At 35.3% G+C, this 21,236-nt stretch overlaps 3 protein-coding genes across 10 annotated transcripts; 2 read left to right on the top strand and 1 right to left on the bottom strand.

Moving 5' to 3' along the window:
* Positions 1-380: 380 nt before the first annotated feature.
* On the top strand, positions 381-6,388 carry LOC18594967 (ALA-interacting subunit 3-like). Its single transcript, XM_007022682.3, has 9 exons — positions 381-524; positions 643-750; positions 1,202-1,260; positions 1,373-1,447; positions 1,545-1,658; positions 2,506-2,576; positions 3,405-3,705; positions 5,234-5,523; positions 6,137-6,388. The coding sequence occupies exons 2-9, from the start codon at positions 663-665 to the stop codon at positions 6,189-6,191; spliced, it is 1,053 nt and encodes a 350-aa protein (XP_007022744.2). The 5' UTR covers positions 381-524; positions 643-662; the 3' UTR covers positions 6,192-6,388.
* On the bottom strand, positions 6,295-11,865 carry LOC18594966 (S-adenosyl-L-methionine-dependent methyltransferases superfamily protein). 5 transcript variants are annotated; one of them, XM_018124535.2, is made up of 8 exons: positions 11,597-11,860; positions 10,314-10,539; positions 10,094-10,228; positions 9,178-9,400; positions 8,654-8,840; positions 7,705-7,889; positions 7,075-7,212; positions 6,295-6,559 (listed from the first exon to the last, which is right to left on the bottom strand). In XM_018124535.2, the coding sequence occupies exons 1-8, from the start codon at positions 11,709-11,711 to the stop codon at positions 6,431-6,433; spliced, it is 1,338 nt and encodes a 445-aa protein (XP_017980024.2). In that variant the 5' UTR covers positions 11,712-11,860; the 3' UTR covers positions 6,295-6,430. The 5 variants fall into 5 exon arrangements, with proteins under 5 accessions (XP_017980024.2, XP_017980025.2, XP_088664429.1 ...); XM_018124536.2 differs by having other exon boundaries at positions 11,553-11,852; XM_088808303.1 differs by having other exon boundaries at positions 11,176-11,850.
* A 3,283-nt stretch (positions 11,866-15,148) lies between these two features.
* GA2 (Terpenoid cyclases/Protein prenyltransferases superfamily protein) lies at positions 15,149-20,840 on the top strand. 4 transcript variants are annotated; one of them, XM_007022679.3, is made up of 15 exons: positions 15,149-15,308; positions 15,399-15,496; positions 16,323-16,375; positions 16,505-16,790; positions 16,889-17,069; positions 17,445-17,662; positions 17,753-17,873; positions 18,045-18,142; positions 18,226-18,449; positions 18,573-18,685; positions 18,786-18,884; positions 19,193-19,408; positions 19,484-19,625; positions 19,822-20,067; positions 20,159-20,840. In XM_007022679.3, exons 2-15 carry the CDS (start codon positions 15,439-15,441, stop codon positions 20,459-20,461), a joined length of 2,358 nt encoding a protein of 785 aa, XP_007022741.3. In that variant the 5' UTR covers positions 15,149-15,308; positions 15,399-15,438; the 3' UTR covers positions 20,462-20,840. The 4 variants fall into 4 exon arrangements, with proteins under 4 accessions (XP_007022741.3, XP_088664426.1, XP_088664427.1 ...); XM_088808300.1 differs by having other exon boundaries at positions 15,223-15,313; XM_018124531.2 differs by lacking the exons at positions 15,149-15,308; positions 15,399-15,496 and adding an exon at positions 15,631-16,209.
* The last annotated feature ends 396 nt before the right edge of the window (positions 20,841-21,236 follow it).

The raw sequence follows: 21,236 nt of genomic DNA, 5'->3' as shown, positions 1-21,236 counted from the left end.
TCACATAAACACATCAGCAATGAAATTTAAGTTAAAAGAAGTGATCAAGTTTTTTCACGTGGAGTGATTAAGGGAGACTTGTTATGAAATTTAGCCTTTGACAAGCCGCATCATTGATGGTCTATATGAATGATGGATCGCAATTAGCAAAATTTGTCAGATCAAATTTTTGTAATAATAATAATAATAATAATAATAGTGGTAAGCATATTAAAAATACAAGTAGATGCGTGTGTAGAATGTGTATGTACTGTTCACGGACATCAAACTTGGAAATACCGGGTCTATGTTGCAATAAGCGCGTGCCGCCTTGACCATCGTGCCACTAAGCTGTCTTAAAAAATAAAAAATAAAAAAGAAAATCAGTTTCTGGCCTACTTCTTCTAGAGTTAAGACACGACACGCACAAATTTGGTGCCGCCCTCCCCACCCCGTTTGCGTTGGGAGAAAAAGAAACTTCGGTTGCCTTTCTCTTCCCTTCCCTTCCCTTCCCGTTGGAAAGTCAAAATACCAAACAAACAGTAGTATATGCTCTTCCTTTGAATTTGTCTTCTACTTGAATTTTCTTTAACTGCCATCTTTTATTACATAGTCTTCTTCACCCCTCTCTTTCACACTATTAACTTGTTTTCTCTGCAAAAGATAAAGACGTACCTGCTCCGATGAATTCCAATACGCCGTCGTCCAGCGCTGGGCGTGCTGGATCTGCTGATTCTGCTGCTCCTAGAAGGAACTCCAAGCGTCCCAAGTGTAATCTCCTTCTTTTTCAAGTTTATTTGTTGTTTTGAGAGCGATTCACGCTATTTTGTTACGGTCTATGCAGTCTGCCCTCCTCTCTGGACTTGTTATGCGATTTGGCGTCTACTTTTTAATTGTTCTGTTCTATTCTTGTATTTTGACTCCTTTTTTGCTGCATGATTGTTGTCCTTGTTTCATCTTCTGGGTTATGCAGAGGACTTTTTGTTATTATTTGTGACCAAGGTTGCATCTAATCTATACGATTACAATTAGTGCTTATTGGATATACGGGGATAATTAGTCTAAACTAGCTGCTCACCCAAATATTACTTTTTCTGCGTCTAATTTTAAATGCTATGCTATCAGAGATGAACAATTATGTGCAAATCTTTTGTTTTCACTGCTTCTGGATGTACTAATAAGGAGCAACAATGGTAACCCTTTTTTTTTTTTTTTTTCTCAGATTCTAAGTTTACCCAACAGGAGCTTCCAGCTTGCAAGCCAATTCTAACGCCACGATGGGTAGGTTTTTAATAGTTACTAGTTTCTATTGCATAGACAATGTCTCCTCTTGCAATTCCATTGGCATCTCAGGAAAACTGTTTTTGTTATATTTGTCTTTCTTGTTTTGCAGGTCATATCAGCCTTTATGCTTGTTAGCATTGTCTTCATTCCTATTGGAGTGGTTTCCCTCTTTGCCTCTCGAGATGTATGATCAAGCCCTCCATCACTGAAAGAAAAAATCTTGCATTTTTCATTTTGTCTTCCTCCTAAATTGGCTAATCATTATTTTCCTTTTTTATCAGGTCGTTGAAATTATTGATCGTTATGAAAATGTTTGTGTACCAGAAAGTTTCAGAAATGATAAGGTCACATACATACAAAGTGATGTTGACAAAATATGCAACAGAACATTGAGAGTAAGTTCTTGTGCATATTTCTGGTTGTTGTTTTTAGTGTAATGATGGCGAAAATTAGGGAGGTCCAAAGATGAGGAGGTTGCTAGACTGTTCTCGTTTTTTCCCTTTATTATTTGACCATGGACCTGAACTCTCTGCTATTTAAGTTCCAGTTGTCAAAACTTTTAATTTATGATTATTTCCTATGGTTTAACCAAAATTCTCGAATTGCTATTTTCTTTTCTTCTGCCAAATTTACATTTATTTGATATTGAACCCTCCTATGTATAAGCTTAGGCAGTGTAGTCTGTATGCTGAGGCACAATGCAATCTAGCTGACATCTTGCACCTCAAGCTGGGGGGCATACCTTGTGCAACAAGGCACAAGCCTTGAAATGCAAGAGGCAGAAAGGCATGCCTTAGTTAAACGTCTTTTTCTCTTTTTTTTTTTTCAAAAATTTTATTATCGTATCTTTAATTGACAAGAAAGGATAATTCATGTTTCTTTTACAAGAGAAGAATTAAGTATATTGTTTAGGCATAATGTTTAGAAAATAGTGCACTTCTTCACCTGGCCAGTACTTTTTTGCACCTTGCACTCAGGCATCGCAATAGACAAGCAAGCACAGATTAAAGAATGTAGGGCCTAGTCCCCCAACCATGGCTTTAGGGATCAAGTTGACTGCTGTGCTTATATAATTTACACAAGCAGGCACATATCAAAGAAATTATATCCCAGTAGGGCCCATTCCTCCAACCACAGCCTTCAGTATCCTAATACATTAAGAGATCTCTGATCATAATTAACTCCTGAAATTGGATGAAAAATGAATATATCTTCTAACTTTTCTCTTGTTTATGTTAAAAGGTTAAGAAGCTCATGAAGCAGCCTATCTATGTGTACTACCAGCTTGACAACTTTTACCAGAATCATCGGAGGTATATTTTGTGTACCTTTACCATAACTTCTGCACTCCTTAATCATATACTCTACTGCAGGCTAGTCAATCTTTATATAATATAAAGGATATCCTTTTTCATTAGTGGACACTGTTAAATATATTGACTTCATATGGAGCAGTAGTTTGTCTGGTGAAATGTATAATAATATTTTTGACAGATGAACGTTTTTTAGATTTTCTCAACCTTTATTTTCACATTTTTTAGATCCTTGAAGTAACAATGGGATCTAGGAGCTACTGTAGGGAAAACCTTGTTGGTTTAGACTCAATTCTTTTAAGAATATTATGCTGCAATGGTAGATCCCATTGTATTCAAGATATTGCCTTTGGAGCACAAGAATAGTCATTATTAGAAAATATTCTCAAGCTGTTTAATCAAGGTTTTTAAATTTAGATGTTTGCTTTATTCCTCTTCTCCATTGGTTTGGTTTGATGACAATCCTCAGTCTTTAACCCTGTATTTATTATATTTGGATTGATCTGTTGCAAACTCTTGATCATTTTTCTTTTGCTTTTGGCGTCATCATATTTGTCCCCTTTTTTGCCTGCTATTAAGGAGTTTAGATCTGCCAACATTAACGATGAATATACGGAACATAAAGATTGATGCTTTATAATATGGTATTACAATTTCCTAAAATGATTAAGCAAGTCATAGCTATATATGTCCTTTGTATGCTTCTCGATTAATTTTTGTCAATGGATGGAGGGTTCATGGTTGAAATGACAATATGAATGGAAATGCACATATTTATGATTTTGTTTTTTGTGGCATCAAGATTGGTGATGGCTTTTCATATCTCAGGTATGTGAAGAGCCGAAGTGATTCACAGCTGAAAAATAATAACAGTCAGGATGATGTTGATTCTTGTAAGCCTGAAGATAATACTGCTGATGGGAAGCCGATTGTTCCCTGTGGTCTTATAGCTTGGAGTTTATTTAACGATACCTTCAATTTCTCCCTCAACAACCAGCAATTGGCAGTGAACAAGAAGGGCATCTCATGGAAGAGTGATAGGGACAGTAAGTTTGGGAAAAATGTGTTTCCTAAGAATTTTCAGAACGGAAGTTTTATAGGTGGCAAACATCTTAATTCATCTGTCCCTGTAAGCTTTCACCACTTCTCATCTGTTATTCAGTTTTACCTTCTGTTTTTCTTTTTTTTTTTTCCTGCACAATATAGTTTCTCAGGCAACTAGTGATGTAGAACCTAGTCTCAAAACAAGCACTCAGGAAATACTATGAACTTTCAATTGTCAAAATCCCGGATCTCAAGTCTCACTAGTGACCAGTAAGAAACCTTGCATGTTGTTATGGGTACAAAATTTTTTCCTTAAGAAACATTATCATTAATTTTTAAATCAGTCTTTCATGTGGGTTTCAAATATTCATTTATCTCTATGTACATAACTTTGCTTGGAGGTGGCATTGTGAATGGAAATAAATCAATCGATAAAGACACGATTTTAAAAACAATTATTGGTGAATCATAAAATTTATATTTTATTATAAATTTTATGTAATTTATATTAACATTATTAAAAAATAGCAATTCAAGTAATTTAAAAAATATATTTCTTAAAAAACTAAACATATAATTTAGTAATATGTATATTGCATTTATGATATGAGAATAAAACATATACAAAATTTTCAAATTGATTTCAGCATTGATCTTCTTTATATAATTAATTATTAATGATCATTATAATTTGTTATTCTATAATATTGTTATACTACCTTATGTTAACTAAACATTTAATTTTATCTTTTTTCCTTTTTATATTTCCTTATTCCTTTTAACATTTGTTTACTGTCTCTTTTTTTTATCTTTTTTGTGTCATTCTTTTTCCCTTTTTCTTTTATGTTATTCTCTCTTGGCCCGCCCGCAATGAGCCAAATCTAGCCCCTTTCAAAGCTGGAGCCCAAGGAAGGGTGGGGGGTTTGGGGACCCAGGCAGTCAACCTTCTCTTCTCTGTTTCTCTTCCTGCATCTCTTTCTCTCCTTTACGGTCCTCTATTTGGCATGTTGTCTTCCTCTCTCCCCTCACCTCTGATATTCTGCATGTCATGCTTTCACCCAAAATGCCTATTCTGAGTTTGGTTGTGAAACGTCAAAATTGGCAAATTAGTTTTAAGAATTCTGGATGCATAGCAGACAGGTGGGGCATGGTGTGGTTGGGACTCAGTTTTTCATATTTGTATGCCACAATTCTCAATATCTCAATTATTAAAAGATACCTCAAAAGTTTGTCAAAAACCTATTTATATGTGCTTCATAGACTATAAATTAAGCCCGTGAAAATAAATTAAATGAAGGCCTACAATATATGCACAAATAACCAAGATACTCTTTCCTGAATTTGTGTTTCAAGCAAGTGTTCCTAAAAATATATACAATGATCTCCATCACCTGGGCATTTGTGTGCACTAGGAAAGCAAATAATTCTGGCATTATTAATATTGTTTCAAAATAAATGTATTCATTCGTTAATGAAACCCTCTTTAAAAGGCTTCTGTTGCAAACATTAAAATCTCTAGGAGCCTGTACTTTTTCATTGAAGGAGCCTTTGTTTACTCTTTGAAATTCCCTTTAAATATTAAACTACTGGCTAACATATTATTTATATGACAGTTGAGTGAGCAGGAAGATCTTATTGTTTGGATGCGAACTGCTGCTCTGCCAACTTTTAGGAAGTTGTATGGGAAGATAGAACGGGATCTCCAACCGAATGAACTCATACAGGTTACGTTGGAGAACAATTACAACACATATAGTTTTAATGGCAAGAAGAAACTTGTTCTTTCGACTACTAGCTGGCTTGGTGGAAAAAACGACTTTCTTGGCATTGCTTATCTCACTGTTGGTGGGCTGTGCTTCTTTTTGGCTTTGTCTTTCACTGTTGTGTATCTGGTCAAGCCAAGGTAAACTCTCATTACTTTCATTGTGTTCATGCTACACAGCCTCAAACAGGGTATCTAAACTAAGCTTTCACATACTATGGCAAGGTTGCTGTTATGTTTACCAACTTGTGATGGGGGAAATCTAATTAGGCAAATCAAAATTTCACATTCTGCTGTCTTAGACTACACATAGAGGTTAGATGAGGATAAATCAGCTGGTGTTAAGGAAAATTACCTTTTAACCCCATGACTTCTACCCACATTTAGTTGTGAATCATTTAGGCATGGGCTAATTTGGCTCCTTGTTGCGTGAAGGGGTGAATATCTCAAGTGTTCAGTTTTTTCTTGGATTTCTGTCTGGTTACCAGTGTCTTGGCCTTTGTGACTGCAGAAAGTAGGTTACATCAATCTAATGATTCTAGTTTTATAGATGGTATGCCTGCTACCTTTTTTCTTGGATGAGGGTTGGGTGGGGGGTGGGGTGGGGTGAAGGGGTTAGATCTATTGTTATCTGCAGAAGAAACCTCTACTTATCTCTATATGTATATAATTTACTGGACATAGGGTTGTACCTTTTTATGAATTATTATATTGGTTTGTTGCAACTGATGTGTTGTACCACTTACCATTTCAGGCGACTTGGAGACCCATCTTATTTGTCATGGAACAGAAATCCTGGAGGGCACTAAGCAAGACTGGAAACCTCATCAGAATGGTTGATGTAATTTTGTGTTAATATTATAAATGGCTAATATATAATTTGGGATTGGCAAATATTATAGTACCATGTAATTTGAATTGTGAAACAGCTTGGCATCAGTAAATTCTATGTATAATTTCAGCAACAGCTCAATACAAGTACAAGAATTTTCATCAGCTAAGAAAACAGATTCCTCCAATGCTTTATATTTCTATGAAAATTGTAATGTCACAGTATGCGAAGCAGGATATTTGAAAGGTATGCACCCTCTGGGTAGGATGGATCAATAGGATGATCACAAGCTGCTCCACTCTGTCTTAGGACTGTGATTTTTCTCCCTGCCATCGATGCAGCACCCTGATTTCAAAGAAAAATAGGTCAAGTAAAACTTGGAATTTAAGAGCTCTGTTTTCAAAAGCAAACTTATACATTTGAACACTTTTTTTTGATTGATCATGGTTCTATGTTGGTGATCAACTGAAACAAAAGGAAGTGTATGAAAACTAGTTCTTGCTTAAATGCTTCATAGAACAAAACTACAGGATTCATGCCCTTCCTCTTAATTCCTTTCATATTAGCTAAATTTCATAGCAACTAACTATTCTTGTAACAATTACCTAGCGAGATAGAGAAGACGACGCCTTTAGCTGCTGGGTTGGAATGATGGGTTTTCCTTTGAACTGGCCACTTAATTGGACTAATTTGTATGCAACTTTCTTGTGTAATGATAACGATATGCACCATGATAACGATGCTACTAGTAACAACTCAAACCAATTTTCTCAATAACAATTTCTCTATATAATCTATTGGAGGCATTGTTAGGATGGTTTATACTGGTAGGGACAGTACAAGTTACAGAAAATACTTGCCTGAAGAGTACGCAAGAACATCCCACTTTGGGTCATAGCTCCTGAACAGGAACAAGTCATGAGAAGGCCACCTCTTCTTGTTATTTGCATTGCTAGTGAGTTTAAGTTTCTGTACATGCCTGATGCACTTTGGAGAACCTGGGTATTATTAGATTTTAAGAGACATAAATATAAAAGTGGGTATGTTGCAACAAGGGCAAAGGCATTAGTAAACTCACAGCATACTTTTCATACATGAGAATTGCCGGGATCTGGGTGCATGAGAAGTGTAACATGTTCATTCGTGTGAATGTGAAGTGAAGCTATAGGACATTATTATTGATTTATTCATGGAAAGACAACAAAGTTTATCTTGAAATTAACTAAAAAAGATTTATTCATTTCAAATCACCTAAGCTGCTTTAAACTGCTGCTAAACTCAAGGAGTTTTGCACGATACCAGAACAAGAAGTAGCACAACTATATAGGAGATAATTAACATGATATCAAATCATATGAATTAGACTGTCTGCATGAATGTGCATACAGATGCAGAGCACGTAAAATTTCTTCACCTTGGAACAAGTCAGTTTCCAAAGTTACCCATGAGAAGTTTAGATTGTGCTAAATGTTAAATACATTGTTTAATACCTTTCTGCTTGGGGCTAATTTTGGAGGATCAATAATAACTATATCCCAGGATTCATTTCTAGAAAGAGCACCCTTCATAAATTCATTTGCATCTTCTCTCAAAAATGAAATCTTTTCAGGGTCCAGATAGTTAAGAGCAATATTTTCTCTGGCTATCTCTAATGCGGGCAATGATGTGTCAACACCTGATAGAATATAAGGCAGGATCACATAAATAGTCCCTGAAAATATCTACAATCATTCAGAAAAAGATTTTAAGTTTTCTTGCTTAAATGAGCTTTATGAGGAGATACTTAATATTGAATACAACTTTAGGTCAAGAGGGATCTGCTGGCTCATTCTGAAATTTCAAAAGTTGAAGAAGTTACCAGCTTTCCTCATAAAAAAGTTCAACCACAAATTTTGATCTCAATAAGGAATGAGGCAACTCAATTCAACTTAACTAAACTTTAATTCCCAACCAGCTATAAGAATCTTCTTCCACGACTCCTAGTTTATTGCCACATTCTTTAACATGTTCAGAAATTCAGCTATTTGGCAAAGAAAAGAGGCAAAAGCTAGGTCTATGATCAAATACTGATATTACAAGAAACATAAAATACACAATTTGAAGTAGGTAAGGGAAATGACCAAATTTGGATAAGAAATCACATTCCCACCTGTAATGAATCCACTAATACAAGGTTCTGATAGTTCTGCTTTACAAATTTTCACATAAAGTGACCTTTGGCTATTATTAGTCTGTTTTCTAGAAAATCCTTGACAAATTAATTTCAAAATCTATGCATGTTTCATTATGTACAAGCCAGTAATTGCCCCTTTAATTTTTGGGTTATTACAAATATGCATTTGCACAAGGCATGTATGACAACTCTATATTAGCCAAAATTATTAGCAATACAAGTAGGCATTTTGCAAAGTATAAATAAAAATTTTAGCAGTTAAATACCAGTAATACTCATGGCACCTCCTTTTGCTGCGTTTAGAGCAAAACCACCACTGTAGCAGCAAATATCTAGAACTTTCCGACCATGTGAAATTGTTGATAAGAATTTACGATTTTCACGCTGATCAGCATAAAATCCTGTCTTCTGACCCTCCAATGAGATTGAATAAGAAATCCCATTTTCCAGAACCTGCCATATAGAAGTAGCATGACACCTCATAAGATGCATGTTAAACAATGGCATAAAAGAAAAAAGTCACAAACATAAAGCAGATTCTGTAAAAAGCATTTCAAAGACCCCAAGTAAAAGGGTGATCACAGTCACTTATCAAGCAAAATGGCATTTCATCAATTGGGAAAGAATGAAATCTAATATTTCTCTTCATTTAATAAATGAGATACGATCCTGGAGGGATAATCCTCAAACTTCAAGCTCAGACTTTATAGATTTCAATTGATATGGATAAAGAATGTGCATCAGAACCCTTTCAACATGTTCAGTGTGCAATATTTCAAGGGCTTCCTACCTTTGTTCTTTGGGGACAAGTGGATGGATGCAACTCTTTCAGATCTGATGCATCCATTCCTTCTTCTTTTAAAATTTCAATAGAGGGTCTCCAGTGTATATGATTAATTTCATCAATGCTACTGATGCATGCTTCTACTTGTGATTTGTACTTCTCAACCCAAGCAGCAGATGACGCTACTACTGCTAAATCTCCAAAGACATCGACAATTAATCCTGACAATCTACAGTGAAGCAGTAACATCCAATTTGCAAATAAGAAAATAAGCATCCAGAAACAGTTTGGTTGGAATCAGAAATGGATTATGAGAAATAGTGGCTGGCCCTCAGACATACAGAGAAACAAACTGTGGACCATTTAATGCGTTTTATAATTTTCTTCTTCTTTCTTCTTTCTTTTTTCTTTTTTCTGTTTCTTGTTTCTTGTTTCTTATTGGTGCAGCATCATAGTTTTGATACCAGTGGGATATCTCATTTCCCCTTTTAATAGCTTTCTAATAAAACAGAAATCAATAATCTAGCTGTCTAAAAAAATACATCGATTTACTTATAAGCCCCATAACCTGTTTCCCAATCCCACTATGCTATCTTTTTCTTGAAATTTCATTTGAATTGAAGAAAGGGAGAACCTGAGTTCACCACTTACAACAATTTTGCAAGGTTATGCCCCAACAACCAGGGGTATACCATTACAAAATTCTCTCCTTGTCGAATTCCCTGTACACTTTCAGAAAGGAAACCACCCTAAACACCCTAAAATCCCACTATGCTATCTATCCAACTAACCAGCTTGTAAATCCAACTAAGAGAAAACTTATTTGTGCATATATCTGTTTGTTTGTGATGAACATCATTTGATCAAATGCCATTCCCTTCTAAATCTTGAATCAACGAGTATAATTCATGATTACAGTTACCTGTCTCCTTCACTATTGACAAGACGGTATGCATTCGTAGTGGCTGAAGGAAGACCTAATCCTCGACGTAACTCTATAGCTGCATTGATTCTAGTTTCAAGCAGCTTCTCCATGTCCAGTGCACAAGAAGGATCTCTGTGTGGCATAATTTAAGGAGGTTAATTGCCTTGTGGAGTAAGTTAAACCAACTGCAAGACCCTGCCCTTCTTTGAATAACTACCTTGTTGCTTCCTCTTCTAGCTGCATGAGCCGAACGCAGAACATAGAAACTGAATTATACAGGCCCCATCCAATAGGTGTTTCTGTCCCATCAGCTACCAGCACAATATCTCCAGTCTTAGGTGGCGGTCTACCAATTATTCTATCAACTGCTCTGCTGTAAACCATTGGGCTTCCATTTTTAAACAGTTGTGTCTTCCCCTTCTTCAGAACAACCTTTGCAACCCCTATCAAAGCCAAAATAATTACAATAAGATTAAGTAATTTAAAATCAATCGACTAACCCTAAGCATGAGTTCTTTATGTGTCAGTTTTCTCAAGTAAGGCAGAGCATAACAATGAGACAGCAATCCAGCACATGACACAGGAATCTAATGCAGATTGGACATCATTAAAGAATGTCAGAAACACTTTCGTGAAACTTTTCTGATATTACATAAGCTTAAATATAAGGAGGGACAAAGCCCAATTACCAAGAAAATGAAAATAGACTAACCACAACCCTTCTAACCTCTTTAAACTACATAAATGATCTTCTAATATTCGTATAAGCTAACACATTCCTTTGAGTAAATTCTAAGGGCATATGGTGAAGAGAGAAAGGTTAGAGAGGCATGCCCTGAAATGTTTCATTGTCATTAAATTGCTCCATTTTGGTTTCCAGTTCCTTACATCGTCCTAAAATGATGGATTTAGGATGAAAATGTTATTGATGACAAATTGACACAATTTAATCTAACCACCATTTTACCCTAGAAAGAATCAAGAAGGAAAGCGATAACATTATAATAGTGGTAAAGAAAAGAATGTTTGATGAGCTTATAACCTGCTTTACTGTTTCTCTGGCTTTTAATATCACTTACAAGCAATCAGAACTGACTGAACAATCCTCACTGACCATTCTATCTTGTTGAAAGAAATGTCTTGTTGGAACTGACGTGTTGATAACCATGGCCATTCCCCACAATGGGCCCTAATCAATATGATGGATTTCTAAGAAAATAAAGCAAAGATGCATGAACGAGGCAAGTCATTTTCCACATTACATCTAAACATCCCAATACGGTTTTGAACACGTAGAAATCAGCCGTTACTCCTCTCTTTCTCCCAAATTTAAAAAAGCTTATGAAATATTTAAAAAAAGATTGCATCTTTAATTAAAACAAGAAGCCAAATTTCCAGAGAAAGCGGTTACAGCAAAATTGAAATATAACTTTGCATAGAAAAGCAATGCGCAGACTTGTGTATCTGAAGAAACCCATTTGAGAAGCGTGACCTAACGACCTTTGGGTTGAGAAGAAGCAACACGCTGAAGGATAGAGGTGGAGGAGGAGGGTGCTGGCGGTGGCAGGCGAGAAAAAGAGAGTGACTTGATAAGGCGGGCTTGAAGCTGCCGCATGTTTAACAATCCTGGAGCCTGGAGGGCTTGGTTTGGATGTTACTTTTCAGCTTAGCGGGTGATTCCGTCCACCCTGTTTCATGTTCTGTTTGGACGGCCGAATGAATGTAAAGCGCAATGATTTATAGAGTTTGATTGGCTTACATAAGGTATTCAGTCTTAATTCCGTTTCAAACGGAATTGCTATCATCTATCCTATACAAATAGCAAATATCAACATCCCATTGTCACGTGAGGGTTCTCTAGACTACCCAACCGTACGGCCTTGAGCTCACTCTTAGCTCGACCTTTGAATCCAAGTCAGTTTATGGATGCTTAGCAGTTGATTTTTTAAGGCCACTAGGACCAAGAGCACACAATAATGCAAAGATGCAATGCAACTTACCAACCCACACGCAAGGCCTCAACCCCTAGTGCACCCTCGCACACTCATCCAGCACAATCAGCACACACGCCTAGCACAAGGCTTTCGATTGGCAAGCTCACAGCACCCTCACAAGCACTCTGGACAATGCACGCGCACACAAACAAGCAGAAAATGGCCTTGGCCAGTAAATACACAAGTAAAAGATTGAAATGAGAAGAGTGGAAAAGAGAACTAGGGAGTTTGAGAGTGAAATAGAGTGTATTTCATTAATTGTCTGCTGTATAAAATTTACAAGAGGTATTTATAGTGTGTTTTCCCTCCAAAAATTCTCTTCAAAGCCAAATTAGCTGATAAGATAGCTTTTGGCGGAAAAACTGTACATTTTGGGTAATTTTGGGCTGTTCAAGCAATACAGGTGCTACAGTAGCGGACTTGAGTGTCTGGGCTAGGCACAGGCAGGCTGCTTGGGAGTTGGGTTAAATTAAGATAATTTTAAGAGAATTCTTACAAAATGAATCTAGACATTCATGTTGATAAAAGAAAACTTCATGATTGACTATTACTTTTTTATTTATTATTAATTCTTTTTAAATAAAGATGAATAATAATAAAATAAGAGTTATTATTCAACAAGGAGTTTTATTTTATCAAGAACTCTAAATGATAATTAAATAATTAAAATATTTATTTTTTAATTTTTATTTTGATAATTATGGAGCATGTTTGATGCTTCCATAACTCTGTATGGATGGTCAAGATTGATAAAAAGGTGTTTCATTTTGATTAAACATTTGAAGCAAAAGTTTTAAGAAAAAGAGAAGAGATTGGAAGAAAAGAGGAGAACGTACTTTTTCTTGAAAAAAGTTTCAACCGTCTCTTCTCTTCTCCTTCAAGTTTTTCCAAAGAAAAGAGAACAAAATCGGTTGCCATCTTGTAGTCTTGCATTCCACACATTGTCCACTTAAGGTTCAAGTTGAAACTATTCTTGAAGAATAAATGATAAACTTGTTTGGTCGAGAAATCATTCATTGGTGTGGTGGTATCCGAAAATAAGAATCTCAATATAAAGATATGGTTTTTCTTACTTAATAGATTCTTATTTTATTTCTTTGGATGTGATTATACTACTTGCAATAATAATAATGAGTGTTTCTGCTTGTGTAATTGGATTGCTTGCTTCTTTTATAAAATAAATTTTTAAAATCCATACTTTACACAATCACATTAATTCACTAAGATCCTACTCCAATAGATACTAGCAACACTAAAGTTGCACAAGCTGAATCACACAAAAGGCTTGATGTTTGCAGACATCACGGTAGAAGGTAAGAAATTGACTGCATTAGTTGATATTGGGGCAAGTGATTTGTTTGCTTCTGTTGAGACAACAAAGATGCTGAGGCTCGACACTAAGGCAAAGGCCTCGCACATGAAGGTCGTGGATAGCAAGGAAGTCCCCACCCTAGGAATTGCCATCAACATGGATGTGCGACTAGGTGAGTGGGTAGGTAAGAAATCCATTGAGGTTATTCCTGTTGATGACTATGACTTTGCTATTAGTTTGGATATCCTTGACCACATTAATGCCACGGTTGCCTCATTTTCAAACTACATTGTGATACTTGACCCTCGAGGTCAATGTGTGGTGTTAGTGAGCACGAGCCACAACTTGTGACCAAGACATTGAGCGTCATACAACTTTGTGATGGTGTGTGCAGCAGTGAAAAGACCTACATAGCCACACTGTCCATGAAGAAACCTTACCCTTGAAGATGCATATCAACATCAAGGCACCAGGACAGATAATTGTTTCCACTCACTTCCAAGATGTGGAACTTGGGCTTTTTAATATTTGCCATAATACTACATACAGAAAAATGTAGACCTTTATATTGGGGTTCTTAGAGGTCTATCACTGCTTCGGGGGACAGTCTATCACCACTTTAGGGAGACAAAGATATATTCTAAATCTGTAATCAGCTTCAGGCTGATTAGACCATACAAAAAAAAAAACTAAAATTCTAATTGAAAAAAATACCTTCCCATTACCTTTAGAGAATCATGCTGATAACGTGATATAACATATAAAGAAAGATATACTAAGAAAATAATTGAGAAAAAAATTAAGAAAAAACTTTTGGTTTATTTCTCATGAGATAAGAACTTCTGGTTCATTTCTCACTATTTCTTATTATTATTATTGATTTTTGTCTTTTCATCAAGTATAAAGCCCTATTTATAGGGTTACATAGATGTAGATATTGATGAACCATCATAAATATATACATTGATTATGAATGAAACTTGATAGGCTAGGAGATTCAATGGATACATTCATTTATTCATAACAAATAAGAAGTAAAAAAGTTTTATTAGATGAGTGATGTCATGTGACACCACTCTTCTTAAAGTGGCTTTGCCCACGTGGACGTAGGGTTTATTTCTCGGGAATTGCACATTTGGAAATTGGTAGGTGATTCTTTTCAAAATATATTAATACGTAACATGTACAATTAATATTTAATTTTAATTTTAAAGTGATATTTATTAAAAAAAATTTATAGTTATTGTTTTTACATTTTTGAATTTGATAAAAGTAACATATTGAATAGAATGAAAATAATTATTTAATTATAATTTTTATTAATGTCTATAGACATCTATTCGTATTAGTATTTAGTTGAATCCCAAGGCCTGCTGCAAGCATTGCTTTTAAAAGATATTCCACCAAGTGCCACTTGTCTTGTTGTGCCTTATCGTTTTCACTTTGACTAAAATTATTTGCGAGTGGATCCTATGTTCTCTGTGTCTACTTTTGTTTCTCTTTCATTAATATTTTTATTAATGTTATTTTTTAATACTAATACTTAAAAAAATTAGAAAAGCTCTAAGTTTTATTTCTTGAGTAAAACTTAGTGTCTTAAAAAATTATTAATTTATCATAAGAAAAAGAAGTCAAGTAACGGTAAACAAATCAATTAGGACGTGTGTAAAGGACAACATAAACCACAAATTTATAACACTAATTGGGTAACTGCATTTATTATAAGGAAACTTTTAATTATTACCATTTAAAAAGGTGTTTCCGTATTATTATATAATTAAGAGTTCATCCGTTTAATACCAAAAAGTTATCTCAAATGACATGATAGCAGCAGGGATTGTTGAAGGGTTATTGTTCACAGACAAAAGCTTGTTGGCTGACAGTCACGCTGTTGGTCTCTTTAAGAGTAAAGTATTAGAACCTTTCAAGTTTCAAAGCAACCTCTACCCTTTTTATTTTTTAATTTAACAGTGTTGTTGATGCTTCATATGTGCAGCTGTGGCTATCTCTCTGCAATTGCTGGTATCAAAATCACCATGTCTCTGTTTCACCCCCATACTCTTAGCCTTAGGTGCTCCACGTCTTCTATTTCAGGTTCTCTCTATCTCTACTTTTCCTGTTAGCCTATCCTTGGATGCTTTCTGCCACTGGGTAATTTGATGTGTGCATGTTTCTCTATCTGCTTAGAATTTTTGATAAATGTAATAACTTAGAGCAAATGCTTGGTATGTTGTCTTTATGATTTAGACTAGAGTTAAACAAATGAAAATTTCTAATGCAAAGGGTTCTAAATTTTGTTGCATTATCAAAAAGTAATAACCCTTTCTGCGTGCAAAGCAGAAAATTGTTTAAATCAGGAATCAGGATTAATTTGATGAATGATAAAGGAGAAGTAGATGTCTAACCAAGGATTAACTCTAGTGGCATTTTGCAGTTTCACATTGCACTCACTTTATCTCAGAAAATCTTGTTTATATAAAAGCTATTCATAATATGTTAAACATTGCTCCAATTGTCACATTTAGATTTAAGAACTAAGCTTAATATGTTAAAAATTACTCTTATTTGTGACCTGTTTCAAGGACGCCATTTAGTCTTTAATTAAGTTTGATTAAAAGGAGTTGGTGGGATTTTGGAATTGTGTGTTTCTCATGAAAATTCCAAAATGACTTCATTTTGCAAGGATGCTTGCCATGTTTGCCTGATTCACCTGAAATATGAAATCCAAAATTCTCTCTTTGACAGCAAAAATCAATTGCCATTTTTTGCATTCAGACACATTGTTTCTGGTCTCAACTTCTACCATTGTATATTTTCATCCCTTAATTTTTTTTAAGTTATTTTCTTATCTTACTCATCTTGATTATTCTGGATTACCTTTTTGACCTCTCTGTGTGCTTTTTTGCCCCCACCTGAGCAGTTTCCATGGACTGTGGAGCAAAGTTAACAACAGACACCCACACTAATGGTTTGGTATAAGAATCTTGCCTCTTACCAATCACTTAGACTTTTGCTATTCTCTATTTCCTAATCCCTACATATTGTAAATGTATACTAGAGTTGACATTGTTGTTGAGAAAAATAATTCTTTTACTTATGCAGAACTTTGAGGGTACTAAAGAAAGGATTAAGAAGATGTTTGATCACATTGAGCTTTCTGTTTCTTCTTATGACACTGCTTGGGTTGCAATGGTCCCATCTCCAAATTCCCCTGGAAATCCCTGTTTTCCTGGGTGCTTACAATGGTTATTGGAGAATCAACTTTCTGATGGTTCTTGGGGCCCTCCTCATCGTTATCCCTTCTTAACTAAAGACAGCCTTTCCTCCACACTGGCATGTGTCCTTGCACTGAGACGATGGGGTGTTGGCATAGAACAAATGACCAAGGGTATTTTCTTCGGTTCTTTTTTTTTTTTTTTTCATCAGTTCTATCTGTCATTTTTCTCCAACAGTGTGCATGGGATTAAATGTTTTTTTCTTCTACAGGCCTCCAGTTTATCGAGTCACATTTTGGTTCAATTTCTGATGAGAACCAACATACACCTGTTGGATTTGATATCATATTTTCTGGTATGATTGAATATGCTAAGGATTTGAATTTGAACCTCCTTTTGAGATCAACAGATGTAGATGCTATGTTTCATAAAAGAGATTTAGAGCTCAGAAGGTATAATTTTGTTTTTATTACCTTTCACAAGGGCTTCGTTTCTGACATTTGTGATTGTGATAGATAAATTTGGTAACAATTGTACTCTGTCTCATCAGCAACTAGCATATAATTGGCAGAGCATTAGCCAAGCTAACTAGAGTGTTAGGCTTTCAAGTTTAGCCAACCTTTGTCTTTGCCAAACCTGTTTTGGTTGGCATATTATTGCTTAATTAGTCTTAATGCTTTCTAGAAATTAGGAGTATTTGCAATCCTAAGAATGGCATGCACTAATTCATTTTGAAAGCACTGTGAAAAGAAACTAAAAAGGTTTTGTTAGACACGGCTTCCAAGCTTCCTATCATAAGAAACTCTCTTCCAATTTTCTTGATTTAGTTGCCATAAAGAAAGCTCAAAGCGCATGCAAGCGTACTTAGCATATGTTTCAGAAGGAATTGGCAAACATCAAGACTGGGGAATGGTCATGAAGTATCAGCAAAAGAATGGATCATTGTTCAATTCACCATCCACAACAGCAGCTGCTCTTGCTCACACTCAGAATGCTGGTTGTCTTTATTATCTCAATGCACTCTTAGAGAAGTTTGGGAATGCAGGTTACTAAGCTGATGTTACTTAACAACTTCCAATGTATTTTATTACATTATTTAATCCTAAAATTACTAACTTATCATTACTCATCTCAGTTCCCACACTTTATCCTTTCCATCTGTGTCCTTGTCTTTCTATGGTGGAGACTATTGAAAGTCTGGGAATTGGTGAGCATTTCAGGAAAGAAATTACAAGTGTATTGGATGAAACATACCGGTAATGTTTTATTACAAACATAGATACTGCATGTAATGCATTTGGAAGGCTGTTTCATTTTAATATGTTGACATAATTTTATGCTCAATCTCTACATAAGAATGTCTCAAAAACTTCTCGTTAAGTTCATTGATCATGTGTCAATAAAATATAATGTTAGTCAACAAACAGATGCTGGCTGCAGGGAGAGGAGGAGATATTCTTGGATCCAGCCACTTGTGCACTTGCATTTCGGATACTACGAGTCAATGGTTATGATATTAGCTCAGGTATGTTGATTCTTTTGGTAATTGGATGATTAGAAAATAGGATTTTGTTGTTAAATGATTTTCTGGGTAACCTTGTTGTGTAGAACCATTAACTGGATTTGCTGAAGAACATTTCTTCAATTCGCTTGGAGGATATTTAAAGGATTTGGGTGCTGCCTTAGAGTTATTTAGGGCTTCACAGATGATGATACATCCAGATGAACAAGTTCTGGAGAAACAAAACTCATGGACAAGTCATTTCTTGAAACAGGAATTATCCAACAGTTCTATGTCTGCAGATAAACTTAGAAAATATATCATACAAAAGGTTTTTTTTTTTTTTTTTTTTTTCTGTAAATTGATACTTTCGAAGGAAACTGTCAAGCCATTTGTTTTCCATTTTTAATTCAATAATACTTTCTGGATAATGACTGCCTTTTATAATTTTCAGGTGAATGATGCTCTTGAATTTCCCCACTATGCAAGTTTGGAGCGTTTAGTACACAGGAGAAACATAGAGAATTATGCTGTAGATAATATAAGGATGCTTAAGACTTCATATTGGTACTCCTTTGGTAGTGATTTCTTTTATTAATTGTTTTTCTTTAAATATATACTAATGTATGCCTGGTTAGCATCTTATTCTGTATGCTTCATATGCTAGTTCTTCGAGTATTGGCAACAAAGATCTCCTAAGACTAGCAGTGGAGGACTTTAATGCCTGTCAATCAATACATCGTGAAGAACTCAAACAACTTGAGAGGTAAATGTTCTTGCAAGGAAATAAACCATGATGCACTAAAAGAATTCCCTTGGAGCATAAGATCATAGTCAAGCATCATTAAACAGAAGCTGGTAAACTCAGCTGGGAACAATATTCTTATTTTTCATTCTTTTGAGTCATAAAGATGTACCTTGTCTGTGGTCCATGTTTCTAGTGTTGATGTGATATTGGTCTCGTATACATCCATCATCGTCCCTAGTCATGGGAGTTACCTCATCCTTAACTATGGTAGGCAACCTTAACAAGTGCTTCTGAAATTATTGCATGATATCCCTCATATGAAACAGGTGGGTTCAAGAAAATAGATTGGACAAGCTGAAGTTTGCCAGGCAGAAACTGGCTTACTGTTACTTTTCGGCAGCTGCAACCATATTCTCTCCTGAACTATCTGACGCTCGCATATCATGGGCAAAAAATGGTGTGCTTACTACTGTGGTGGATGACTTCTTTGATGTTGGAGGTTCTGAAGATGAACTGTTAAACTTAATCCAATTGGTTGAGAAGTATGCTCTTCTCCCTCTTTTTTTTTTTTTTAAATTTATTTGATTAGGTTTGGCTTATAAGAAAATGAAACACAGGCATGATGTAGATGTCAGCATCCAGTGTTGTTCTGAGCAAGTTGAAATCCTATTTTTAGCACTTTGCAGCACAATATCTGAGATTGGGGAGAAAGCAATTGCATGGCAAGGACGCAATGTGAAGACTCATGTTACTGAGATTGTAAGATTTTATCTTTATTTTACTCGTCATATTAGCAGTGAATAATAGAATCGTTTCTGATTGTCATCACATTCTTCAGAACACCTCGTCCTGAATAGTAAATTATATTAAATACATCTGAAATTCTAGGACATTATTAGTATCTAAGAAAATTTGTATACAATCAAAGTTGATATGAACGATGTTTATATTGCAGTGGCTGGATTTGCTTAGGTCTATGTTGCAGGAAGCCCAGTGGTTGAAGAACAAGTCGGTGCCAACCATGGATGAATACATGACAAATGGCTATGTATCATTCGCCTTGGGACCAATCATCCTCCCGGCCCTGTATTTGGTTGGGCCTAGCCTTTCGGAGGGTGTTGTTAAAAGCCCTGAATACAATCTTCTATTTAAGCTTGTAAGCACTTGTGGGCGTCTTCTCAATGATATTCACTCCTTTAAGGTACAGCTTCTTTTAGGAAAAACAAGACCAATAACTGCTAGTCTCATCTGGAACGGCAGTTTGAATTATTTACTTGTCTGATATGTTGCAGAGGGAATCTATGGAAGGAAAACTGAATGCTGTGTCTTTGCACATTATTCATGGTACCAGTGCTGTTACTGAAGATGTAAATAAAGAAATGAAGCGTTTAGTTCATGACAGGAGGAGGGAACTGCTTAGATTAGTGTTGCAGGAAAATGGCAGCATTGTTCCAAGCGCTTGCAAGGAATTGTTTTGGAAAATGAGCAAAGTCTTGCATCTATTTTACATGAAGGATGATGGTTTTAGCTCACATGAAATGATCAATGTTGTAAAAGCAGTAATACATGAGCCCATCTATCTCGATGAACAATAATGACAGAGTAGAGAAGGTATTGCTATATCAGATGCGGAGAATTGTTTGCACAGATATGGTAAACATTCTCATGCTTGCTTGCCTTTCCATAAAATAGACAGCAAAATTAGTAGTTTTGAAATATTAAGCATAGGATTGATATATATATCTGCTATGTGCTCCGAGAAGTTGGGTTATCTGTTGTGATTGCCAACTAAAATGAAAATATGTTAGTGTATTTGGTTAGCCTACAATGTTGCTGAGGTAAGCTGTCTAATAGTGAAACTCAGCACATATATCATAAGCTGTCTAATAGTGAAAATGTTCCTGATTTAAAATTTTCATAAGGAGCAGAATTGATAAGGCTTTGCTTTTTTCTTTTGGTATTTTGCTTTCTTTATCTTCTCTGTAGTATGCTGGTAAGTGAGATTCTTATGCATACAGGACTGTTTTTTCAAGTTACAGATCAAGGAATTCAAAGGGATGAAAGATTGGAAGCAAATCTTTGGTTAAAGTCCTCTCATAAGAGCAAACTACTAAATATCTTGAAAATTGTTTCAACTAATATCCTTTAAGGTTCAGGTCAAATTATACTGTTATCAAATAGAAACAATAAAATCCACCAATTAAAAAATCATTTATTAAACAAAATATATACATCAAAGTTCAATATAATGCTAGCAAGTACATTAACAATTTTGCATGGATAGAGATAGAAATTTAAAGAAGAAACGATAGAAAGGGGAGTTTATAATAATCAATAGGATGCCCAAAACAAAATCCTTAAAAAAAAGAT

This window comes from Theobroma cacao, chromosome 7 (assembly GCF_053813885.1).
Source record: "Theobroma cacao isolate CCN51 chromosome 7, ASM5381388v1, whole genome shotgun sequence".
Lineage (NCBI taxonomy): Eukaryota > Viridiplantae > Streptophyta > Magnoliopsida > Malvales > Malvaceae > Theobroma > Theobroma cacao.
This window is presented reverse-complemented; position numbering and strand designations above follow the sequence as displayed.